The sequence below is a fragment of the Dryobates pubescens genome, chromosome Z (assembly GCF_014839835.1).
Source record: "Dryobates pubescens isolate bDryPub1 chromosome Z, bDryPub1.pri, whole genome shotgun sequence".
Classification (NCBI taxonomy): domain Eukaryota; kingdom Metazoa; phylum Chordata; class Aves; order Piciformes; family Picidae; genus Dryobates; species Dryobates pubescens.
In genome coordinates, this window is record NC_071657.1 from 19,298,192 (window position 1) to 19,319,826 (window position 21,635).

The window sequence follows — 21,635 nt, forward strand, 5'->3', positions numbered from 1 at the left end:
ACAACTACCTTAAGGGAGGTTGTAGACAGGCTGGACGTTAGGAGGAAGTTGTACACAGAGAGTGATTGCCCATTGGAATGGGCTGCCCGAGGAGGTGGTGGAGTCACCATCACTGGAGGTGTTCAGGAGGAGACTTGACAGGGTGCTTGGTTGCATGGTTTAGTTGATTAATGGTGTTGGATGATAGGTTGGACATGATGATCTTTAAGGTCTCTTCCAACCTGGTCTATTCTACTCTACAGCATTTTATGTGCAAGGTTTAATATCTGCAAGTAAACTGATTTTAAATCAAAAAGTCTATTCTACCAGTTCTCAGTGATTTTGAGCTTTCTACCACTTTTAGAGTATGACAACTGTCCTGTTTCAAAATATGAAAGCACCCAATTTTACCTATGAAAAACAAAACAAAACAAAACCCAACAACTGGACTGCCCATGGAGCAGCAGTACTGCCCAGGAGTACCGCACCACAGACCATTAGGGGTTGGATTCTTAATCTTGCTTTTCATACCATAATGACAAGTGCTGCTATGAACTGCAAATCAACAAAGGCAACTATACTAGACTAAGCAAACACAGAAAAAATACTTTATCTGAAAGTCTGAAGCCTGTTAGAAACAGACAGATATGAAGCCTATCTTGTTTTAAAAGAAACTGTTATAATAGCCACAGGTAGGTGAATGAAAAATACAGTAAGTATTTTTCTCAAATGACCAAATGAATAACTTTCTCAAATGAATGAGGTTGGAACACAAAGCACAGAAGCCTGGAAACAGCCCAAAAGTTTATTAGAAACTATTTATGCAAGTTTGGTCTGAAGAATTTATACTGTGTTCAAAAAATACTTTGTGCAATAAATAAAGCTATTCCTTGTCTTTTTTCCCCAGTACCGCTTCCAGACTCCAAACTATGCAAGACACAGCTACTTTCAGAAGCATACAATGTGTATCAAGGAGTTGAAGTTAATAGCATTTCAGCATAGCACACACATGATTCAGTTAGGCAGATCTCTGTTCAGTCTGAATTCAACATTTAGAATATTCTGTGATTAAGAGATACTAAAAATCTCACACTAAAGCAGACAGTTTATGCAATGCTAGAAATTGCAAACTAGTACCAGATTCCTAGCACCCACACATTCATAGGTTTTTTTAATTGAAAGTTTATTCCAGGAGTTCAAGAACACTGAATGACCCTTACAGGCAAGCACTCCCCAACTGAGTACTATTTGTCTTTCAAGTATCTTGACATCAGCTTGAGTCTTTTGTATAGTTTCCATAACAGAAAAGCTCACAAAACCTAAATTCTACATCTCACTAGTTATTTCTTCACTGGTTTACAGAAGATAATGCAAACAAGGCAACTCAGGACTCTTGTCCTCCAGAAAGAGGAAATGCTGCAGTCTGTTTCTCCTGTTGACTGACACAGAAGTCCAGTGTTCCTATCACCAAGGTTATTCCAGCATTAGAGTCTTGCATGACTTGATGCCAGGCAGGTAAATAAACCAGGAGATAGTTCTAAAGCTGTTTGAGGAATAGATAACAGATTACATATGGTAAATGAAATAGGGTGCTTGAAGGAAGACCAGGATTTTGCTTTTGGATGACATGAATCTCATATGGACTCAGTGCATGAATATACACTGTGATGAGACAAAGGCATCGTTCATTCAGCCTATGAGGTTACCAATTACTCAACTTTATTTTATAGAAATGTCCATTTTGAAATCTGAGACAACATGCTTGCCATCACAAGCTGTTGCAAAAAATTTTTTTTAACTCAACACACATGTCCGAAACCCCTTAAGCTGAATCATGAAGACGATTTAACAATTCATCAGCTCTACTCTCACAGCTTTTTTTGTCCCCCCTTCCACATCAAATCTTCGATATTTTTACTAAGAAAGCACTGCAGCTGAAAACAACTGAGGCCACCTCATAAATGCTAACTGCAAATGCCATTCAATATTACTGAATATATACAGAGCATATGCTACACGAGATCTGAAGACAACACCACAGAATACAATACCGGACACCCTTAGAATACTTATTGCAAGCCAGATAAGCTCTTTGGTGTCACACAATGATTCTACTATCCATGCATCCTCCTCAGCAAGATCTAGAAGTTTATTTACATTCCGTATAAAATCTGCACATTTAACCTCCCACAGACAAGCCTTAAAACTCTTCTTTTTTGAAAGCAGCTGCAACTGGGATAATGTAATACTTTGCAACTTCTCACCCAGCTGGGGACAGTGTGTAAAGAGTTGAAGCTTGACACTTTCAATTAACTAAGTTCTACTCAGTTTGTGTATCCTTACTGAAGAGAGGCAGAGTAGGTACAAGAAGTCAACATGCTATAGATTTGACTCCAAGTACAGCTGATCACCAGCCAACAAACTACCAGTGTGAAGGAGGGAAGGTGTTTTAAGCAAGCGGCCTGGACAAAGAAGGGATTGCAGGGTGACACTGGGTTTGAAATGTGCAACTTGGTTTCAAAATCATTAGGACAGAGAAGTCCTCTAAAGAACAGTTTCACTGCTGCCGTAATATTACAATGTACTACACAATGACTAAGAAATCAAATCATTTACATCAGAGCAGTTATAACACTTAGCTGGCATACTCCAGCTTTTTTTTCTTTTTAAAGTCAAAGACATTCTACAGAACACACAGCAAGGTAAAAAAAATGCCCTCTAATGAATGCATAGGAACAAGTGAACTGAACACTGGAAAGGTTTTTTTGTGGACAAAGACTATACTGCATTTAAAGTGCAACACTTGGAATATGTCACTCCCATGCTGCAAAAAGACCAAGCCCTTCCACAACATCCAGTCAGTCCCTGCATTGCATTTGAAAACAAACAAATGAAACAAAAAACTCCTGAGAAAGAGTAAGGCTGGATAAGAAACCCCCTTTAACCGCAACAGGCAAGTTTGATTTTTTTGCTCCTACTATGTTTGCTGTCAGAGGTCAAAACTTTTCATTATGGCATCATGGTCAAACTTGAAACTCAAGAAAGCTCTTGATGAGAAAGCAAATTTGTAATGGCCATTGCATGCCACAGAATGTCCCTCTACATGTTCTGGCAGTGTGTCTTCACTGGAGCAACACATCTCATAGGCTGCATCTGCTTGAAGAGAAAAAAAGTATGGAGCAAACTTTAAACAGACAGTTATCAATGAGAGTATCAGAAGAATACATAGCCATACCTCAGGTGTATAATCAATCAATGTTTATAACAAAAATCTCTTAAGTCTGATCATAAACAAAAGGTAACTCTAACAACTTATTTACAAGTTGTCTTGTTGCTATATTCTCAGTAATCTAGGAACAATTTCAATGTTTTTAACTACAGGTTCTGCTTGCAACTCATTTCTACATAATTAGGAATGAAATACAGCCCTATTTTCCAAACAGTAAGCAAAGAATTCTGTGCACTCAACCACAGCTTACAGCCAGGAGGACAGAAAGTCTTGAACTTACATTCAATTACCAGTACTATGTTGACTCACACAGCTTTCAGTTACTTTTACTCAGCCACCTGGTATCACCTGATAGTATTAATAACAACATGAAGCAGCACATGAAGGAAACCAAATAAAAAGAACTCCAAACCTCAAACTCAAACTGCTTTGAAAAATCTGGCCTTACAGATGCTTTCAGCCTGTAATACATGACATGGATAAAAATCAGACTGCACTTGCCTGTTTCAAAGTTATCTTGGAGTCTTCTTGGATTAAGCCTTTTTTCACATTTCTGATTAAGAGAATGGCAATACATTACACACTGCATAAAGAAACATCATTCTATTCCTTAGGGGTATAGCTTAAGCATCAACTAAAAGGCACGCTGGTTTTATTTACCTCGACACACCTCCTGATTTGTGACTCATCGTGAATTCTGTCATGTTACTTTACCTAAAGCATGCTTCAAATCCACAAGTGTTTCAGAATCATGCAATCTTTTGACAGTCAACAAACCACTTTTTAAATGCAGGAGGGTTTGTTTGTTTGTTTTTTGTTAGTAGTACTTCTAAAATGTTTTAAGCTGGAAAGGTCTTGCATGATGGTGTGGAATTTAAGCTGCACATGTGTAAACTTGTTCTTCAACTAGCTTGTCCCTGTGAACAAAGAGGAATGCCTTTGCAAACATGTTGCTGCTGACAAATTAGCATACATCAGGGACACAAACTTAGAACTCTCCAGGGAAAGGTCAAATTTTAGCCCCAGGTATGCTGCTCTAAGTATATAAACACAGAGAAAAGAATGGCACTTTGTCTGAATTAAGAGTTTCCTTGCTACCAAACTGTTAGAAAATTCTGACTGGGACATGAAATACGTAAGTTTCAGAAGACTGACAGTCATAAAAATGCAAAGTAAACACCACAGAAATATTTTGCAAAGTCTCTAGAGAGCCTACGAAGTAACAATGGAGTATTAGCAGTTCCACTTGTTTCAATCAATATCCTACACAATCTCCTTATACTCTTTTCTATACAGACAAACCTCTGGGCAGTCGACTCTGACTTTTCTACTCTCAGACCCAAATGCAGGATTTTACAGGATGAAAGTTAATGATTTCTGAACTTTTACATGAAAACCAGAAGGTAATAAACACAAGCCAGATAGGGAAGAATGTAGCTTGCAGCCAGTAAACAAGGAAAACTAAAGCGCAGACAAGTCAGATGAGCTGCACAGAGAACTGGGGCTCACTGCTGCGGAGAGCCAATGAGGTAGAACTGGACAGCCATAAAGAACAAAGGTGCATGAAATAGTAATAACAAGTAATAATAAAAAATGTTTTAAAATAATATCCAAAAAAGAGAGGCATCTCAGCAAGTCTTCCCCCAGTCAGCAAACCTCTGGGGACTAAGACAAAGTCTTTGAAAGGAAATTAAGTCTGCAAGGAAAAGGTAGGAAACCAAGAATCTCATACTGGAGTTTAGAAACTGCTGTAGTATGTTAAAAAATTGTATGAACACTGACAAACAATGACTTTATAGAAGGCTATCATGTAATAGGGACGTGGAAAGCTGCAGGATTGTCTATTCAAAGAACTGACAAAGTTTCAACTGATAAAAAAACCACTTACTTCCAAAATGCAAACTTTTAAATTTAGTATGCTTGTCTATAGACGTATATGCATACAAGGTAAGAAATGTAGTATTTCTATGAATACATACCAAATAGTCTGATCAGATACGGACTCTATTTTCTTTCAGAACACTGCCTCGGACATTTATTAAGCATTACAAGAACCTGTTAATCACTGTATGTTTCTTACCAATGTATGGTTTTGCTTAACTGGTTGACCATGGACTCCATTTGTTCGCTTCTTTTGGCCGGAAGTGTCTTGATACTGCTTTCTGCCATTGCTCTTCAAGCTCTGACTCTGTCATTAAAAATATTTCAATATATTACATGGAGGACACCGAAACAGTGAGTATCGATTACTATCTATACCAGAAACAACACAATTACCACTACCTCAAATGTCAGATAAACCTGAGAATCCCCAAGATTTTTCTCTTTTCCATGTTTCTATTTTTGCAGGCCATGGTAATATAATTCAGTATCTCCATTCCAGAGGGAACCTTTATGAACAAAGACATCCATTTAAGATTCTAGATATAAATGCTTACCTAAGAAGAAACCTACCTTGATTTTCAAAGCTTCAGAAATCTCAGTATGGCTATATGGCTTCTGTGGCTGTTTTGTCTTCACACCCTGCTCGCCTGAAAAGCCATCTGTAAGCACTTGCTGACTACAGCGAAGTTTTGATCTAGCACAGGAAAAGCAAACAAACTCAACTTCAGCTCAACTTCAAGTCTATTGATTGCAGAAGAGAAATACAAAAGAACTTGCTGCTTCTTGCATGTAAGACAAGTTTAAGTAACCTAGTGTGGAAAGTGTAGTAACACAGCCTGCATTCACTCAGCTTTGTTTTGCCCGCTGGTAGAAAACATATGCTCTGCGCAGACAACCGGCTAGGTCCATGTGAGCATTTGTGTTATTGTCGACAATGTTAGTGCTGACCTGACTCAATTTACTTTGGGACTGCAGGTTTTAAAAGTTTGCTCTCCTCCATTAGCTCAACTGAATAAAAAAATCCAGCAGTACTTGGTCCCCTACTGATCCCCAGAGGTTTCATCTAGCTTTGTAGTCCCATATTAGAGTGCTGTTTTTCCTCTATTGAAATGTCTAAAGCATTGAACTTGAAGCTCTGAAAGTTATTTACTTGCTTTAGCTTCCCCTTTTTTTTTGTGTGGATTCCCATACAGGACAGAAGAAGTTCTCAGTGCTGACATGTGTGAGAATTTACCAAAGTACAAAAGTATCATGACATTAATTAACTTCTTACCCTATTTACAGTCCAAAATAACTTGCCTGCAATTGTTTTTCCCTTCTTATTATTAACCTGTTCTATTACAAGAACATGACTACTCAGAGAAAGGAAAAGACCACACATCTTTGTACAACCTATGTGTTATAGAATGGGTACACAGATATTAAACTGACCTGGACTCTTACCTTGCTTTTTCCAAGTTCGGTTTAGAGGGTGTGCTCCCTGTAGATGAAAATGCATTGTCACTATCTGAGGAATCTCCATTCCTTCGGGAAATCCATTCCCTCAATGGCCTGTGAGCAAGAAGTGGTGCAACAAGACATGCTTACTAAAACAAATCTGAAGAAATTGGAAGTTGTATGGCCTAGAAGCTGTCTCAGAGTAAACATACCTGATGAACGGGATTGCCATAAAAAATTTGTTAGGTGCCAAACCCAGCTTGGACCTTGGGGTCATGTCATTTCTGTGGCATGGTAATTTGTCAATAGAAAACCACTCAATATTCTAGGGAAAAAAAAATAAAAGAAATCAAAATACCCACTAGTGTAGCCTTACAGAATGTTACGAATGAGTATCAGTCACAATTATTTCCCTTAATTAGAAAATCACAGTGGAAGACTTCAATTAATAGACCACACATGGGTTTTGATAACAGGTTCATTAACAATGGGGTCATTCTTCTGACTGCACCTACTGAGTAACAGATAGTACAGCATACAGTCTTTGTGAGATATAGCACTTAAAATATGAAAGGTATTATTCAGCAACTAAATTCTGAGTAAGCATTTCAAAACACAAACAAACCACTGCACAGTGAATGCTGTAAATTAAGACAGAGGCTTTAAACAACTTTCAAAATCACTACTAGTCTTGAAAATTTTATTTAAAACACCATCAAAACTAGACGACCAATATTAATTCAAAATTTATCAGAAAGGATTTAGTTTACTGTTTCCATTTCTGTTACAAAAAACAAAAAGAAAAAAAGAGAGAGAAAGAGAGGGGATTTTTGTTGTACTTCATACTTTTATAATTTCACTATTAAAACTGTACTTTGCAGAATGGGGAATGAATCCAGGAATTCTGAATACATACACTCTAGAAGAACCCAGATGAGCTCTTCTATTGCAGAATGTAGCCCCAGGTCCAGATATGATGCACATTATGGAAAAAAGTTCTAAGTTGAACAGGTTCTCAGTATCATTCTACCGCAGTACAAAACTGGTATGCCTAGTTGTATTGGTGCTTTACCGGAGGAGACGAAAATCTGCCATTACAAGAACTCTTCATCATTCCCACTGTCATAGAAAAAGGAGTATTCACCATGCATTTTAAAAAAACCTCAAAGTTCACCTTTTATTCTGTATTTAGAAAAACAGGCCTCTAATGCAAGAAATTATGAGACTCCTGGTTTAGTTAACTACCTTTTCCTATATAGAATGCCAAATGCCCTGTACAGTAGTGCTTTCAGCAGGAAAACATGGAGATACCTATTTCAACTGAATCTTCAGAGAAATGTGTAATTACATATGCAGCTATAAGTAGGCACCATGGGTTGAGGCTGGGCTGACCATTAAATGAAAGACAGAAGTTCTCTATTAACCATCTCTCCTGAAAAGGGGAAGGGAAACAGAATATGGGAGAGACATAATGGGCTGGAAAAAAACAGAACACCTTTAGTGAAACAGTCACAATAAAAAGATAATAGTATTAATAATAAAATATATTAAAAAATCAGTATCAAACTGCCTCAGGCTCCATGTTGTGCTTAGTGGCTGAAAGAAACTATTTAGGAACTCGCAGATTAAGTTAAAAGGCTGAAGACCAGAGTTGTCGCCAGTCATACAAGAAGAGAACTTGACCCTTGTGATCATTCAGCTTCATGCTTTGAGTATGATGTACATGGAATGGAGTATCTTGTCAGTCAGGTTTGGGTTACCTGCCCTGTCTGTTCCTCCCTGCAACTGAAGCTTTATTTTTTTTAACTTAGGACCCTTTCACTTACAGCATTCTGATGTGGCACACAAGATTTAACAGTGATCATTGTTTCTATGAAAGCAACTCTACCACCAGAGCTTTTCTGCATTATCAATCCTCAGTAACTAAGAACATTAAACACTAACACTTCTACAGAAACAGACAATATGACATTAACTTCAAAAAGTGCAGTAATCCAGAAGAGACTTAGCTGAAAAGTAAAAATGGAGAATTGGTCCTGTTCTAGCTCAAACCAGACACTAAGAATAACATGAAATAATTAACACACTTTCACACCTAAGAGAAAAGAAGGGAAGAATTATAGTTTGATAGTATGATCTAATGTTGTTTTCATGAAGACATCAGACCAGATGGTCAAGAATCAGCATTTGTAGTACAGTAGCAAAATGCTGACAAGACTCTACAGCGCAGAGTATTCGAGGCATTCATCATGCTTGGAAGTTTCATTATTTCACAGACCATTAGGTTTAAAAATCAAGCTCCACAACAAGGTTCCTAGAGATTCAAAGTAACACATACCCGAATTTCCCTTCTAGTTTTGGGGTTGAATTTTGTGTTCTTGGGAACTCCTGGAATGATGTACAGCCGTGCTAACTGATCATTGATTCGCAGCTCAATGTATTCTTCTTTGCAGATATAATCTTTTATGTCAAATCCAGTTTCTTCAAACACCTGAAAAGCATACAGATGAAATCAATGTGTGGTGTATTCAGATACATCCTTTCAGAACCCATCAGCACAAGGGAAGAAAGTACTGTTTTTCAGATCTCTCCATGTAAGTGGGCCACTGCTGGGAAAAACAAGCTCTTACACACAGACATGTGATCAAGAACAGAAAAATAATTTAAGACCCTATGTTCTTCATACTTCTCTAAGACACAAAGATGTAATAAAAGTTGAAATAACTCTATTACACTGTACATAGCAATTTATTAATATGAATGGGGAGTCTCATGATGCTGCATGTATGGAAATCTTTACAATTTGGCAAGTGAAAACATCTTCAAATTCTAACAAGGTTTACTTGCACTTCAATTTCTGTATTTCAACAATTCTTATACTTAATGAATTTTCTTACTCCATATAGTCATTTTTACATTTGTAACAAAACCCAGCCATTACAAAATTCTAACTGCACGTTCACACTGACAAAACAATTTTAAAACTACAGTCAGCTACTCTGAAGGGAAAAAAAAAAAAGGAGTGTTCTGCCTGATGGAAATTAATAGAAAGTCAGCCATATTTTAAAAGAACATTTTATTTCTGTATTTCATGGTCTTGCAGCAAAGGATCATTAATTCACAGAATGGTCTGCATTAGAAGGTACTTTCAAAGGCCATCTAGTCCAACTTCCCTGACATTTTCAACTCAATGAGGCTGCTCAAACACTTACTTTGAAATACTTACCTTTGACAACATTTTGTATTACAAACATTGTATATTTGAAAAAGATGCATATAAAACACAGCTAATAACTTAAATAAATATTAATCTTTTTGGAATCTTCCTAGTCCTCAAAATCTCCATAGGAAAAACAAATACTCAGAAAACATGCAAGATCGATGGTAGTGTCCAAAAATATTTGTGACTGGGCTGCCAGTCCCTGTGTGGCCAGTCACACAACTGCCATGTCATGTCTCCTGCCTTTCCCTTCTGCCCAGTATGACTGAAAGGAGAAATTGGCATTAAAATGTAAAAACCCGCAGGTTGCAATGAGAGCTTAGAAGAACAGAACAAAGAACAAATGGACAGTAACAACAGTAACAAAAGTAAAGTCGCTATATTTAACAGTGACTAACACAGAATCCAACAGCCTCACCACCAGGCCTAAGATGAACCACCACTCCCCCTCCAGCCCCTTCCCCATCCCTTATATAGCACGCATGACATTTCATAGAATCATAGAATCAGTAAGGTTGGAAAAGACCTCAAAGATGATCAAGTCCAACCTGTCACCCAAAACCTCGTGACTAACTCAACCATGGCTTCAAGTGCCATGTCCAATCCCCTCTTGAACATCTCCAGGAATGGTGACTCCACCACATCCCCGGGCAGCCCATTCCAATGGCCAACAACTCCTTCTGTGAAGAACTTTCACCTCACCTCCAGCCTAAACCACCCCTGGCACAGCTTGAGACTGTGTCCTCTTGTTTTGGTGCTGGTTGCCTGGGAGAAGAGACCAACCCCCCTCATGGCTACAACCTCCCTTCAGGTGGTTGTAGAGAGCAATAACGTCTCCCCTGACCTTCTCCAGGCTAAACAATCCCAGCTCCCTCAGCCTCTCCTCATAGGGCTTGTGTTCCAAACCCCTCACCAGCTTTGTTGCCCTTCTCTGGACACATTCCAGCAACTTGACATCCTTCCTAAACTGAGGGGCCCAGAACTGGACACAGGACTCAAGGTGTGGCCTAACCAGTGCTGAGCACAGGGGCAGAATGACTTCCCTGCTCCTGCTGGCCACACTATTTCTCATGCAGGCCAGGATGCCATTGGCCTTCTTGGCCACCTGAGCACACTGCTAATTCATGTTCAGAAAGCTGTCAACCAGTACTCCCTGGTCCCTTTCTGTCTGGCTGCTCTCCAGCCACTCTGACCCCAGACTGTAGCACTGCATGGGATTGTTGTGACTAAAGTCCAGCACTTGGACTTGCTGAATCTAACACCTTATTTCGCTTTTTCAAGTTCTTATTAAATAGATGAGATGTATGGAAAGCACCATCCAGGGAATCACAAATAAGGAATTTCACATTCATGCATCTTGTACAGTATATTAAAAGTAATTTTTCAGATACCAATTCAGTCCAACTGTGAAGAAAAATAATTGCATCTTACTACTTCCCATCATCTCAATATCCCCTCTTGAAAATTCTGAGTGTATTATGCTACATGAATGAGTTCATGCCAGGAATATTATTTTATACACAACTTTTAATATGCAACTTCACTACATGTCTAACTATCCATCAGCAAAAAATACCACAGACCATTTGCATTATACACTGATCCATGCTCCTGCATTACTGAAAAATAGAAAAGTTCTTCACAAGTTTTATATAATTTTCTACAACCTCCCAGTCAACTCTTCAGCCTCATCACATAGCCCAATATACGTAAGTGAAATCCCCATTCTCCTATCTTTTTTATAGTTATGGTGGCCCTTGAAATTTGTATTCTCAAAAGCAACAGGTGCCCAAGATTTCCCAAACATCAAAAAATCCTTAAAAGTAAATTGATAGTTCCGCAGAAAACTTTAAAAGTACTCATTTAGCCTAGCAAGTTAGTGCAAAACAACTAAAAACATTTTGATCAATTTTAAATTATATAGCCACACCCTTGATTATCACTCTGGAACTCGGAAAAGCACTACAAGTGACAGCATAAGACTCTTGCAAGAACAGACTTACCTATTTCAGTAAAGAGACACTCAAGGAAATGTCTTCTTATCCAACACATATATCCTGCTCTCAGCAAACTGTCATTTCTTTAGCTTAAATTTAAGGGCACCAAGTATCACTTACCTCCCTAGCAGCACAGTCATGAGGTGCCTCTTCTTTATTTACTTTCCCTTTTGGAAATCCCCAACCAGACTTTGCTAAATAGCCCTGAACAAGAAGAACCTGCAAAATACAAGGGAATGCATCTGTCAAACACACGCTATTCTAACCAATTGCATTAAATGTGTTACTTTCCCTATTCCTCTTCTTCTCCAAAAGGCTACTCCAACTTGGAGGAAGGAACCCATTGGTTTTCTGTATTTTAGCAAAAACTGTGAAATTTTTAATGGGACAAAACTGAGTAGAAAAGCAACCAGAAGTGCATTTAATGTCTCCTGTATTGTATTTCTGTACATGCTAAATGTCAGGTAACTGCCAGGTCTTTGTGAATCTGAAGTACTTTTTAACTCCAGATGAAACACGTAAACAACAAAAAGATTACTCTGCCATCATATGCCATCCTTCCCTCTATCCCTTTGCAACTATTTCCATACTTACATTTTCAAGTGTTTCATCAAGAATAATTGCACCATAGGTTGGCACTCCCATTTTGTATTCTTTCCACTCATCTAAAACTTTTTGTACATCTTCACCTTGAGGCAGTAAGAAAGGGCAGTGATTGAAGAGTACAGCAGCATGTTAAGGAAGATAAACACATACAATTTCAAATCACAGTCAGACATACCAAAAATACTCAATTGTTAATGATAATCACACACACCTAAATGCTTTCAAGATATAGTCTCCTGGAAGTAAAAAATAACATGAATAACCCATTAAAAAAAAAAAAAGAAAATAAAAACAAATGACACAAGGCTGCGTTTTTGAAGGAAGGTCTCCCCTAAATTGAAAAGTATATAGTGGTCATTTTGATTATGTATTAAACACTTTTTGTTATTGCTGTTTTCAGATTGAAGTGAGCAAGACAGACAAAAGTATGGTTTCAAATCTAGGACAACTCCACACAGGCAATTCACCATGGGGTGGGAGATTCTGTCAGTCCTCCCAGCTGCACAGTGGCCTCTACAAACCCTGTGGATATTGGCAGGGGTCCTGAATTGTGCCTGGCAGCATCATCTCAGAAAAGGTGGAATGGAGACCACATGTGACCTTGGTCCTGCCATGCCTGCAGTAAAGAGAAGTAGGTCCAGGACAGTTCAGCTTGGTGCACTGGGTTTGCAACGAGTTATCCTAGACCTCCCCCACAAAAAAAAACAAACCCAAGCCAAGGCCAACAAAATAGCATCCTATCCACAGCTGCATTCTCCACCAACACCCTGAAGTGTGTCCATAGCTGTTCTTTCTATTGCTTCTCACATCTTCATCCATGCAATCCTCTGCCTGCCTAGTATAATGTCTACTGTTCACAGGTGGTAGCCCTTCTGCCTCCCCTGAGGGACTCAAGAGTTCTCCCTGTGTAGAGCTGGCCATGCAGAGTTATCCGGTACAGAGTTAGCCACAGAGAACTGGCCTCACACCGCTGGCCAGAGAGAATTGTCCCACTTCAAGGGAACACATACCACCTTCAGATACATTAACATTTATGTTACATTAACATTTATGTCACTATTTAATTGGAAAGATATTAAATTAAGGAGATGAAGCACCATTAAGAGACCCAGCAGCTCATCTTTGAAACCCAGTTAGTGTGACAAAGTACAACAATGAATAAAAATCCTCAAAGATCAGAAATCACCAGTTTTCCACAGCTCTTTAGCAGTGTAAGAAATAGCTCTTTTGTGGATGCCACAAAATTATGAAAGCAACGAATATATAAAATTCCACACCTAGTAATACTTTTAATCACTAATGCATGAACAGACATTTTCCTGCTCCAAGTATGAAATTTTATTAACAATATTCAGTTAGTAATTTATAAACTGACACAGAAAACAATCCCAGTAACAGAAAGGATATCAGCTTTTGCAAAGTCTCTTATCCCACACTGAGGTAATCCTGGTGTGTTTTGCATGTAAAAATCCAAGTAAAACCAATGGGCAAGTTCAATTTGAAAGCATACTCTGATTGCGTTGTCTCTCTCTTCACTTGGAATGTGCAAAATAAATCGGCTGCCAGGCAAGAAGGAAGTGTCACATTAGTCAAATGTATTGATTTAAATAAATCTAACAACAAAAATGCATTGCAATAATGAAATTCCTGATCAATTATTACAGAGCAACACACCACCAGATCTTCCTGGTGGTCACAGGTTTTCACATCAAAGTAAAGTTAACTTTTGATGTCAAGGAAAATGAATCATGATGGGTTTTCCGCCCCCCCATGAAAGTCAATTACAACGAAATAAGTAAATCACCTGTAGTGAAAATAGTAAGGGTAAAAACATGGTTATATTACAAGCTATATTATAGGAATGCCTATATTACAGCAATGTAAGTATTTTACATGTCCAGTAAAGAACATCTGCAGATGTCAGTGATAAGAGATGTCAGTGTAGTTTCTTCCAGACATGAGTCAAACACTGCTATGTATTTTCACTTAAAACTGCAGCAAGTTATTTATTTCTGTGGATTTTAAAAATTCGATACAATGTTTAGTCTGAAATAGAACACGGGCAATTGGTTTATTTTCCAAGTCTACTTTATAGTTTATCTCAGGTACACAAATATATAGTCACAAACATGTAAGTGTAAGCAGCACTCAGTGTATTATAGCTTATTTTGCTTTAGTAGAAACATTAGTTATTTATTTGTAAGGTCATGAACAACAGGTATTTTTTAGAAATGTGAGGTCATCCATCTCATTGAATTCAAACCATTTGACAGCAATCTTTTACATTCAGCTCCCAAGTACCACCACCTAAATTCCAAAAGTGCATAACATCATTGCCAGAACAGAAAAAAATAAGATCTTTACATAATATTTGACAAGTATAAATTGTTCAGGGATGTCAAAAATGGTTGCCTCTCCCAGACACTCTGGTCAAAGACTGTCTCCTGCATGGCCATCGGAGTCCAGCTTCGGGGGTCTCTGCTCAGGCTAAGGGACACAGCTGTCGCTCTCTCCTTCCATCAGGTTCAACAGTAGCATACCCCAGCACACATCCCACGGACACAGACACACATAGGAGACAAACACAACTTGTCTTCAGGTTCATGAGCATACGCACATGCATGTGTCCCTCAAGTACTGGCATGGCTCCCAAGACAGAAACCCAGAATAAGAACATAACCAACAATATGTTCTTGTGGCCAAGAAGGCCAATGCCATTCTGGGGTGCATTAGAAGGGCTGTGGCTAGTAGGCTGAGAGAGGTTCTCCTCCCACTCTACTGTGCCCTGGTGAAGCTGCACTTGCAGTATTGTGTCCAGTTCTGGACACTACAGTTCCAGGACAGGGTACTGCTTGAAAGAGTCCAGCAGAGAGACACAAAAATGGTTAGGGGAGTTGAACATCTCCCTTATGAGGAGAGACTGAGGGAGCTGAGGCTCTTAAGCTTGGAGAAAAGGAGACTAAGGAGTGACCTTATTAATGTTTATAAATATGTAAAGGGTGAGTGCCAAGAGGATGGAGTCAGGCTCTTCTCAGTGATACCCAATGACAGAACAAGGCAACGGGTGCAAGTTGAGGCACAGGAACTTCCATGGAAACATGAGAATAAAGTTTTCACAGTAAAGGTGATGGAACACTGGAATAGGCTGCCCAGGAGTTGTGGAGTCTCCCTCCTCTGAGATATTCAAAACCTGCCTGGATGCATTCCTGTGTGACCTGGTATCTGTGATCCTGCTCTGGCAGGGGGCTCGGACTAGATGATCTCTCGAGGTCCCTTTTAACCCCCTAACAATCTGTGATTCTGTGAACCCAAATCCTCCTAGAAGTTCACATATCTCATTGCTTTAAATGACTATAGACAATAAAAATTAGGAGCATTAGCCCAATTAACTACACAATTGAACAGCATGTGTCATTTCATATCAAAACTGATTTCTACAAAAAGAAACCCACTGCACAATACCTAACAACTTAGAAGCTTTAACTCACAATTGGAAAACTAAAATGACTGATGTGATAAAGGTTACCCAGCAGTACTTAATGTTTTTTTTAATATATTGGGCTCAAAACCCCCCGACCAAACAAAAAGACCACCACACCCTCCAGTCAAGACAAAATTAGAAGACCAGCTAAGGGTATGCCCTTGGAGTTACCAACAGCCACGAGAATTACCTGCAGAGACTGAAATACCCATAGCTGCCCCAAACAGAGTATTATTATTTAGACTTATCAGTTTGAATAGCTGGAACAACTGCACGTGATGATGAGTGACTTTGAGCAGCCTCTGTGAGGAACCTTCCTGAGACTCTGCCTAGACAGAAGCTCCTGCGAGGTTTAGCTTAAAGTAAAATCCAAACACATTTTAATTTAACAGTGCATTATACTGATGGAATTAGCACCAGTGATCTTTCTATCGTAAGGCAAAGTATCCAGAAAATAAAATGGCACAAACAATGAGAAGTACTGATGACTGCATTTCCTGCATGCACAAACTTTTAGCACCAAAGAGTTTTCTGCAAAGAATCCAGGCCTTTTGCTTCAGGACAAAGGAAAACAATCCTGTTCAGATACAAAGTGTAGAAGTCTGACATATTCTATCACTCTCAAGATACAAATAAAACCAATAGTTCTGTTTTGTGGATATCTAAGCTTTTGTTTTGTTTTCAAAAACAGCAAACCCCAAAACACTTGGGGAAAAAAAGAAGTCTCAAGCTTCTGGGCAAGCTTGACTTCAAATTATAGACTAGCTTATGTTGGAAGCAACCTTACAGATCATGTACTCCAACCTCCCCACCATGGGCAGGGATGCCTCTGAACCAGACTCAGCTGCTCAAGGCCTCAACTCGTCTGCTCAAGGCCTGATTCAACCTGGCCTTGAATACCTGCAGAGATAAGGCATCCACAACCTCCCTGGGCAGCCTATTGCAGAGTCCCAGCACCCTCGTACTGAAGAAATTGCTCCTAAACCTACCCTCCCTCAGCTTAATTTCATTGTTCAGTTTAGTAAAAGTAATCTGAATGTTTTCTATCTCTTAAAATTCACTAACAATTATTTAGATTTGCAGCTCACACTCCTAGAGTTCATATAGAAAGACACTAGAATATTTGTAACCCTGAAATTTTTTGAGTACTCAAAGTTTATTTGCTGATAGAATTTTTTGAAAAATAAACACAAAGGGTTTGCTAGAAAACATTTGGAATCTTCTCAGCAACTGAGTATGAAAAATTGCTTGGCTCTTTCTACCATATTTTCCACTAATATAATGTGTACAGTGAATACACCAAGGGACAGATAGTTTAATAAACCTATATACAGCTAACCACCTTACATGCAGCACCACTTATCTTCCACTTGTTCTATAGTTTATTTTTCCCCTTGAACTGAGGTTCATCAGGCCCTGTCCCTCCTTCAGTCCACATCAAAATCCTCCCTTATAGGAAAGCCTTACTTCTTTGTTCCTTTCAGATCTTCAATCCGTGTCCAGGCAAGGTAACGTATTTGAAGCAGAGCTAAGCTGCCAGCACTAATGACAATCAGTAAGATGAATAAAGAAAAGCTGAAGAGCAAGACAAATTATAACTACAAGCATCTGATGTAACATTATAAAGTGTGGTTTTTTCCAGTAAAGCCACACGACTACATTCCTACAATTATAAAACAAAGCACCGCTGCAAAGGTAAAATACCACAGCAGCTCAGAAGAGCACAGTAAGAGAGTGGGACTGACATTGTAACAGTATAAGAGCTGGTGACTCAGTCACCCTACAGGAGTGACACTAATAAGCTATCTCACTTTTGTAAGCAATCCCCTCTGGATTTTGTGAAGAAGCCACACACCTTGGCTCGTATGTGAGCAGGAATCTAAAAGAAAAGTGCCATCTCTCTGTCAGGAGCCGAGAGGAGACACAATGGAAACAAAAACATACTTCAGACTTTGAGAAATGAACATTTGATCGCATATTACAAACCTTTGTACAAAATGTATGACAAAATAAGTGGACTACCCTTCATCTCTAAAAAACTTTCTCTCTTGTACATGAATACTTTAACTGGGTCCCTCTGAAATACAAAGAAGGGCTATTTCATGTCAAATAACACATCCCATTTGAGCACCATATTCTGAGATGAATTTAGGTCAAAGGGCTGCAGCACAGATGATAAGTTGAGATCATAAGGGAAAAAAGCACCTCGCCAAGAAATCAGAAAACATGTTTTATAAGAATTTTAACACATAGCCTTTAGGATAAGGAAGGTTAACCATTTCAATCTGAAAGACCAACAAATGGGATAGGCCAGTTTCATATCAAAGGATATTCCTTTGGTTCTTCATTTTCTGTCCCAATGGAACATTCTCTTTCAACAGAGCTAAATCAGCAAAAGGGACTTCCTGCCACCCATTCTAAATGAAAGCAGACTTCTGAACAGCAAGCACGTATCAGTTCATCACTCCACACACCGTATCAACCGTACGCTTCTAACACTTCACCCACACAAGCCCCGCAAGTTTTACCTTTCTCAGCCAAATAAGATGAGCTGCTAAACGCCGTAAGAAAAAATCACAAAACCACAATGCCTTGTCTTGCATACTTAGTATCATAGTATCAGTCAGGGTTGGAAGGGACCACCAGGATCATCTAGTTCCAACCCCCCTGCCATGGGCAGGGACACTCCACAGGACCAGGGCCTGTGACCTGGAAGCCGCTTCTATTTGCCTGTGGAGGGCCTCATCTGCTTGGTTCTGCTGGTCAGGTGGCCTGTAAGAGACTCCCACAGTAATATATCCTTCCTCGCTCTTACTTACCTTTACCCTTGCCGCCGGTTTATCCGACAGGTGCCGACAACGTAAGGGCTCACCACTCCCGCCCTCAGAGCTACCGGAAGCGAGCAGCGCCTTGCGCTGCGAAGGGAGCGGGCACAGCCCACCTAAGCACAGGGGGCGCGGCACCACGCCCCTTCCTTCCGCTTCTCGGTCGCCGCAGCACTACGCTGGGCCCGCCCCTTCCCTCCTCGGAGTCCCACCAGCCCACGGTGCGCCTACAGCGCCCCCGAGCGAGCCGGGCCTCATGCCATGTCGCCCCAACGGCCCCCTCGCTTGCTCGCACCAGGCAGGAGAGGGTAGAGGGAACGGGAAGAGTAACAGGGCGGAATGGGGAGACGGTGTCCACCCCGACCCCGCCAGGCATATCCCGCGGCATCGCTGGAAAGGGTCGCCGTGGTGCCAAGCGGCGGAATGGGAAGGTGCCCGCCCTCCTAGGCTGGTGGGTATGAGGGAGGCCTGGGAACGCCCCCGCTCCACAGCTACCTGCACAGATCATCCAGGACGCTGCTGGGGATCTCGACCCGTTTGGTCTCCATGGAGAAACGCGGCTCATCCCGACACGACGATGCCTGAGCCAGGGTACAGACGCGGAGGAGAGACTCCGTGATGCCCACCCGGGGGGAGGGGGGCGGGGAAGGGAACGAAGTGAGCGGCAGTTTCTTCCACCAACCGCCTTGCGCCAGTACCTCCAAGGGCCTCCCGCCCGGCGGTGCAGCCCGACATGACAGCCAATGAGCTGGAGAGCTACTGCGGGAATGGGACCCTGAGGTGATCGCAGGAGGCAGCCAATGGGTGCTGCAGCAAGCCTGCGGCTGCGGCGTTACGTAAGCGCAGGAGGGGCCCCTACGTCACACGTCACGCTAACTGCAGATCCGCCCGTTGAGGCCGCTAATGCTGGCCTGTTACGATAGTATGATAGTATCACAGTATCAGTCAGGATTGGAAGGGACCACAGGGATCATCTAGTTCCAACCCCCCTGCCATGGGCAGGGACACCCCACACTAGATCAGGCTGGCCAGAGCCTCATGCAGCCTGGTGTTAAAACACCTGGCATCCCCCAGGGATCAGTGCTGAGCCCCATCCTCTTTAATATCTTCATTGATGATCTGGATGAGGGGATTGAGGGGGTTGGTCTCTTCTCCCAGGCAACCAGCACCAGAACAAGGGGACACAGTCTCAAGCTGCGCCAGGGGAAATTTAGACTCGAGGAGAAAGTTCTTCACCGAGCGAGTCATTTGTCATTGGAATGGGCTGCCCAGGGAGGTGGTGGAGTCACCATCCCTGGAGGTGTTCAAGAGGAGACGACGTGGCACTTGGTGCCATGGCCTAGTCATGAGGTCTGTGGTGACAGGTTGGACTCGATGGTCTTTGAGGTCTCTTCCAACCTTGGTGATTCTGTGATAGTGATACCTCCAGGGACGGGGCCTCAACCACCTCCCTGGACAACCCATTCCAGGGCTTCACCACTCATGGTGAAGCACTTCCTCCTCACATCCAGCCTGAATCTCCCCACTTCCAGTTTCATTCCATTCCCCCTAGTCCTACCACTACCTGATATCCTGAATAAGTCCCTCCCCAGCCTTCTTGTAGGCCCCCTTCAGATACTGGAAGGCCACAATGAGGTCACCTCGGAGCCTTCTCCAGATTGAACAGCCCCAACTTCTTCAGTCTGTCCTCATAGGAGAGGTGCTCTGATCATCCTCATGGCCCTTCTCTGGACACCTTCCAGCACATCCATATCCCTCTAGTAATAGGGGCTCCAGAACTGGACACAGTACTCCAGGTGGGGTCCTACCAGAGCTGAGTAGAGGGGGAGAATCACCTCCCTTGACCTGCTGGCCACACTTCTCTTGATGCAGCCCAGGATCTGATTGGTTTTTCGGGCTGCAAGTGCACATTGAGAGCTCATGTTGAGCTTCTCATCCACCACCACCCCCATGTCCCTCTCTTCAGGGATGCTTTCCAGCCAGTCACTGCCCAGCCTGGATTTGTGCCTGGGATTGCCTCGATCCAGATGCAGGACCCTGCACTTGGTCTTGTTGAGCCTTGTGAGGTTGGCTTCTGCCCACCTCTCCAGCCTGTCAAGGTCCCTCTGGATGGCATCCCTTCCCTCCAGCATATCTGCTGCACCACACAGCTTGGTGTCATCAGCAAAGGTGCTGAGGGTGCACTCAATGCCACTGTCCATGTCACTGACAAAGATATTGAACAAGCCTGGTCCCAGGACTGATCCCTGAGAGACTCCACTTGTCACTGGCCTCCACTGGGACATGGACCCATTGACAGCCACTCTTTGGGTGCAGCCATCAAGCCAGTTCTTTATCCATCTAGTGGTCCACCCATCAAACCCATGTGTCACCAGTTTGGAGACCAGGATGTGGTGCGAGACTGTGTCAAAGGCTTTGCTCAGGTCCAGGTAAACAACATCAGTTGCTCGCCCCTCATCTATTAATGTTGTCACGTGTTCATAGAAGGCCACCAGGTTGGCCAGGCAGGATTTTCCCTCGGTGAAGCCATGCTGACTGTTCCAAATCACCTCTTCGCTGTTCTTCTGAGTCAGTAGTGCCTCCAGAAGGATCTGCTCCATGATCTTTCCTGGCACAGAGGTGAGACTGGCCTGGAGTTCCCTGGCTCCTCCTTCTTACACTTTTTGAAAATAGGAGTAATGTTTCCCTTTTTCCAGTCTGTGGGGACATAGAATAGAATAGAATAGGAATAGAATAGACCAGGTTGGAAGAGACCTTCGAGATCATCGTGTCCAACCTATCATCCAACACCACCTAATCAACTAAACCATGCAACCAAGCATCCTGTCAAGCCTTGCCCTGAACACCCCCAGCGACAGCGACTCCACCACCTCCTCAGGCAGCCCATATCCAATGGGCAATCACTCTCTCTGTGTAAAACTTCCTCCTAACCTCCAGCCTAAACCTCCCCTGGTGCAGCCTGAGACTGTGTCCTCTA

At 41.5% G+C, this 21,635-nt stretch overlaps 1 protein-coding gene across 2 annotated transcripts; it reads right to left on the reverse strand.

Moving 5' to 3' along the window:
- Positions 1-2,623: 2,623 nt before the first annotated feature.
- Positions 2,624-19,294, reverse strand: DCP2 (decapping mRNA 2). 2 transcript variants are annotated; one of them, XM_054178720.1, is made up of 11 exons: positions 19,154-19,294; positions 13,760-13,911; positions 12,341-12,468; positions 11,867-11,965; positions 8,868-9,020; positions 6,742-6,854; positions 6,536-6,643; positions 5,663-5,786; positions 5,289-5,396; positions 3,710-3,761; positions 2,624-3,132 (listed from the first exon to the last, which is right to left on the reverse strand). In XM_054178720.1, exons 1-11 carry the CDS (start codon positions 19,204-19,206, stop codon positions 2,969-2,971), a joined length of 1,254 nt encoding a protein of 417 aa, XP_054034695.1. In that variant the 5' UTR covers positions 19,207-19,294; the 3' UTR covers positions 2,624-2,968. The 2 variants fall into 2 exon arrangements, with proteins under 2 accessions (XP_054034695.1, XP_054034694.1); XM_054178719.1 differs by having other exon boundaries at positions 2,624-3,135.
- Positions 19,295-21,635: the final 2,341 nt, after the last annotated feature.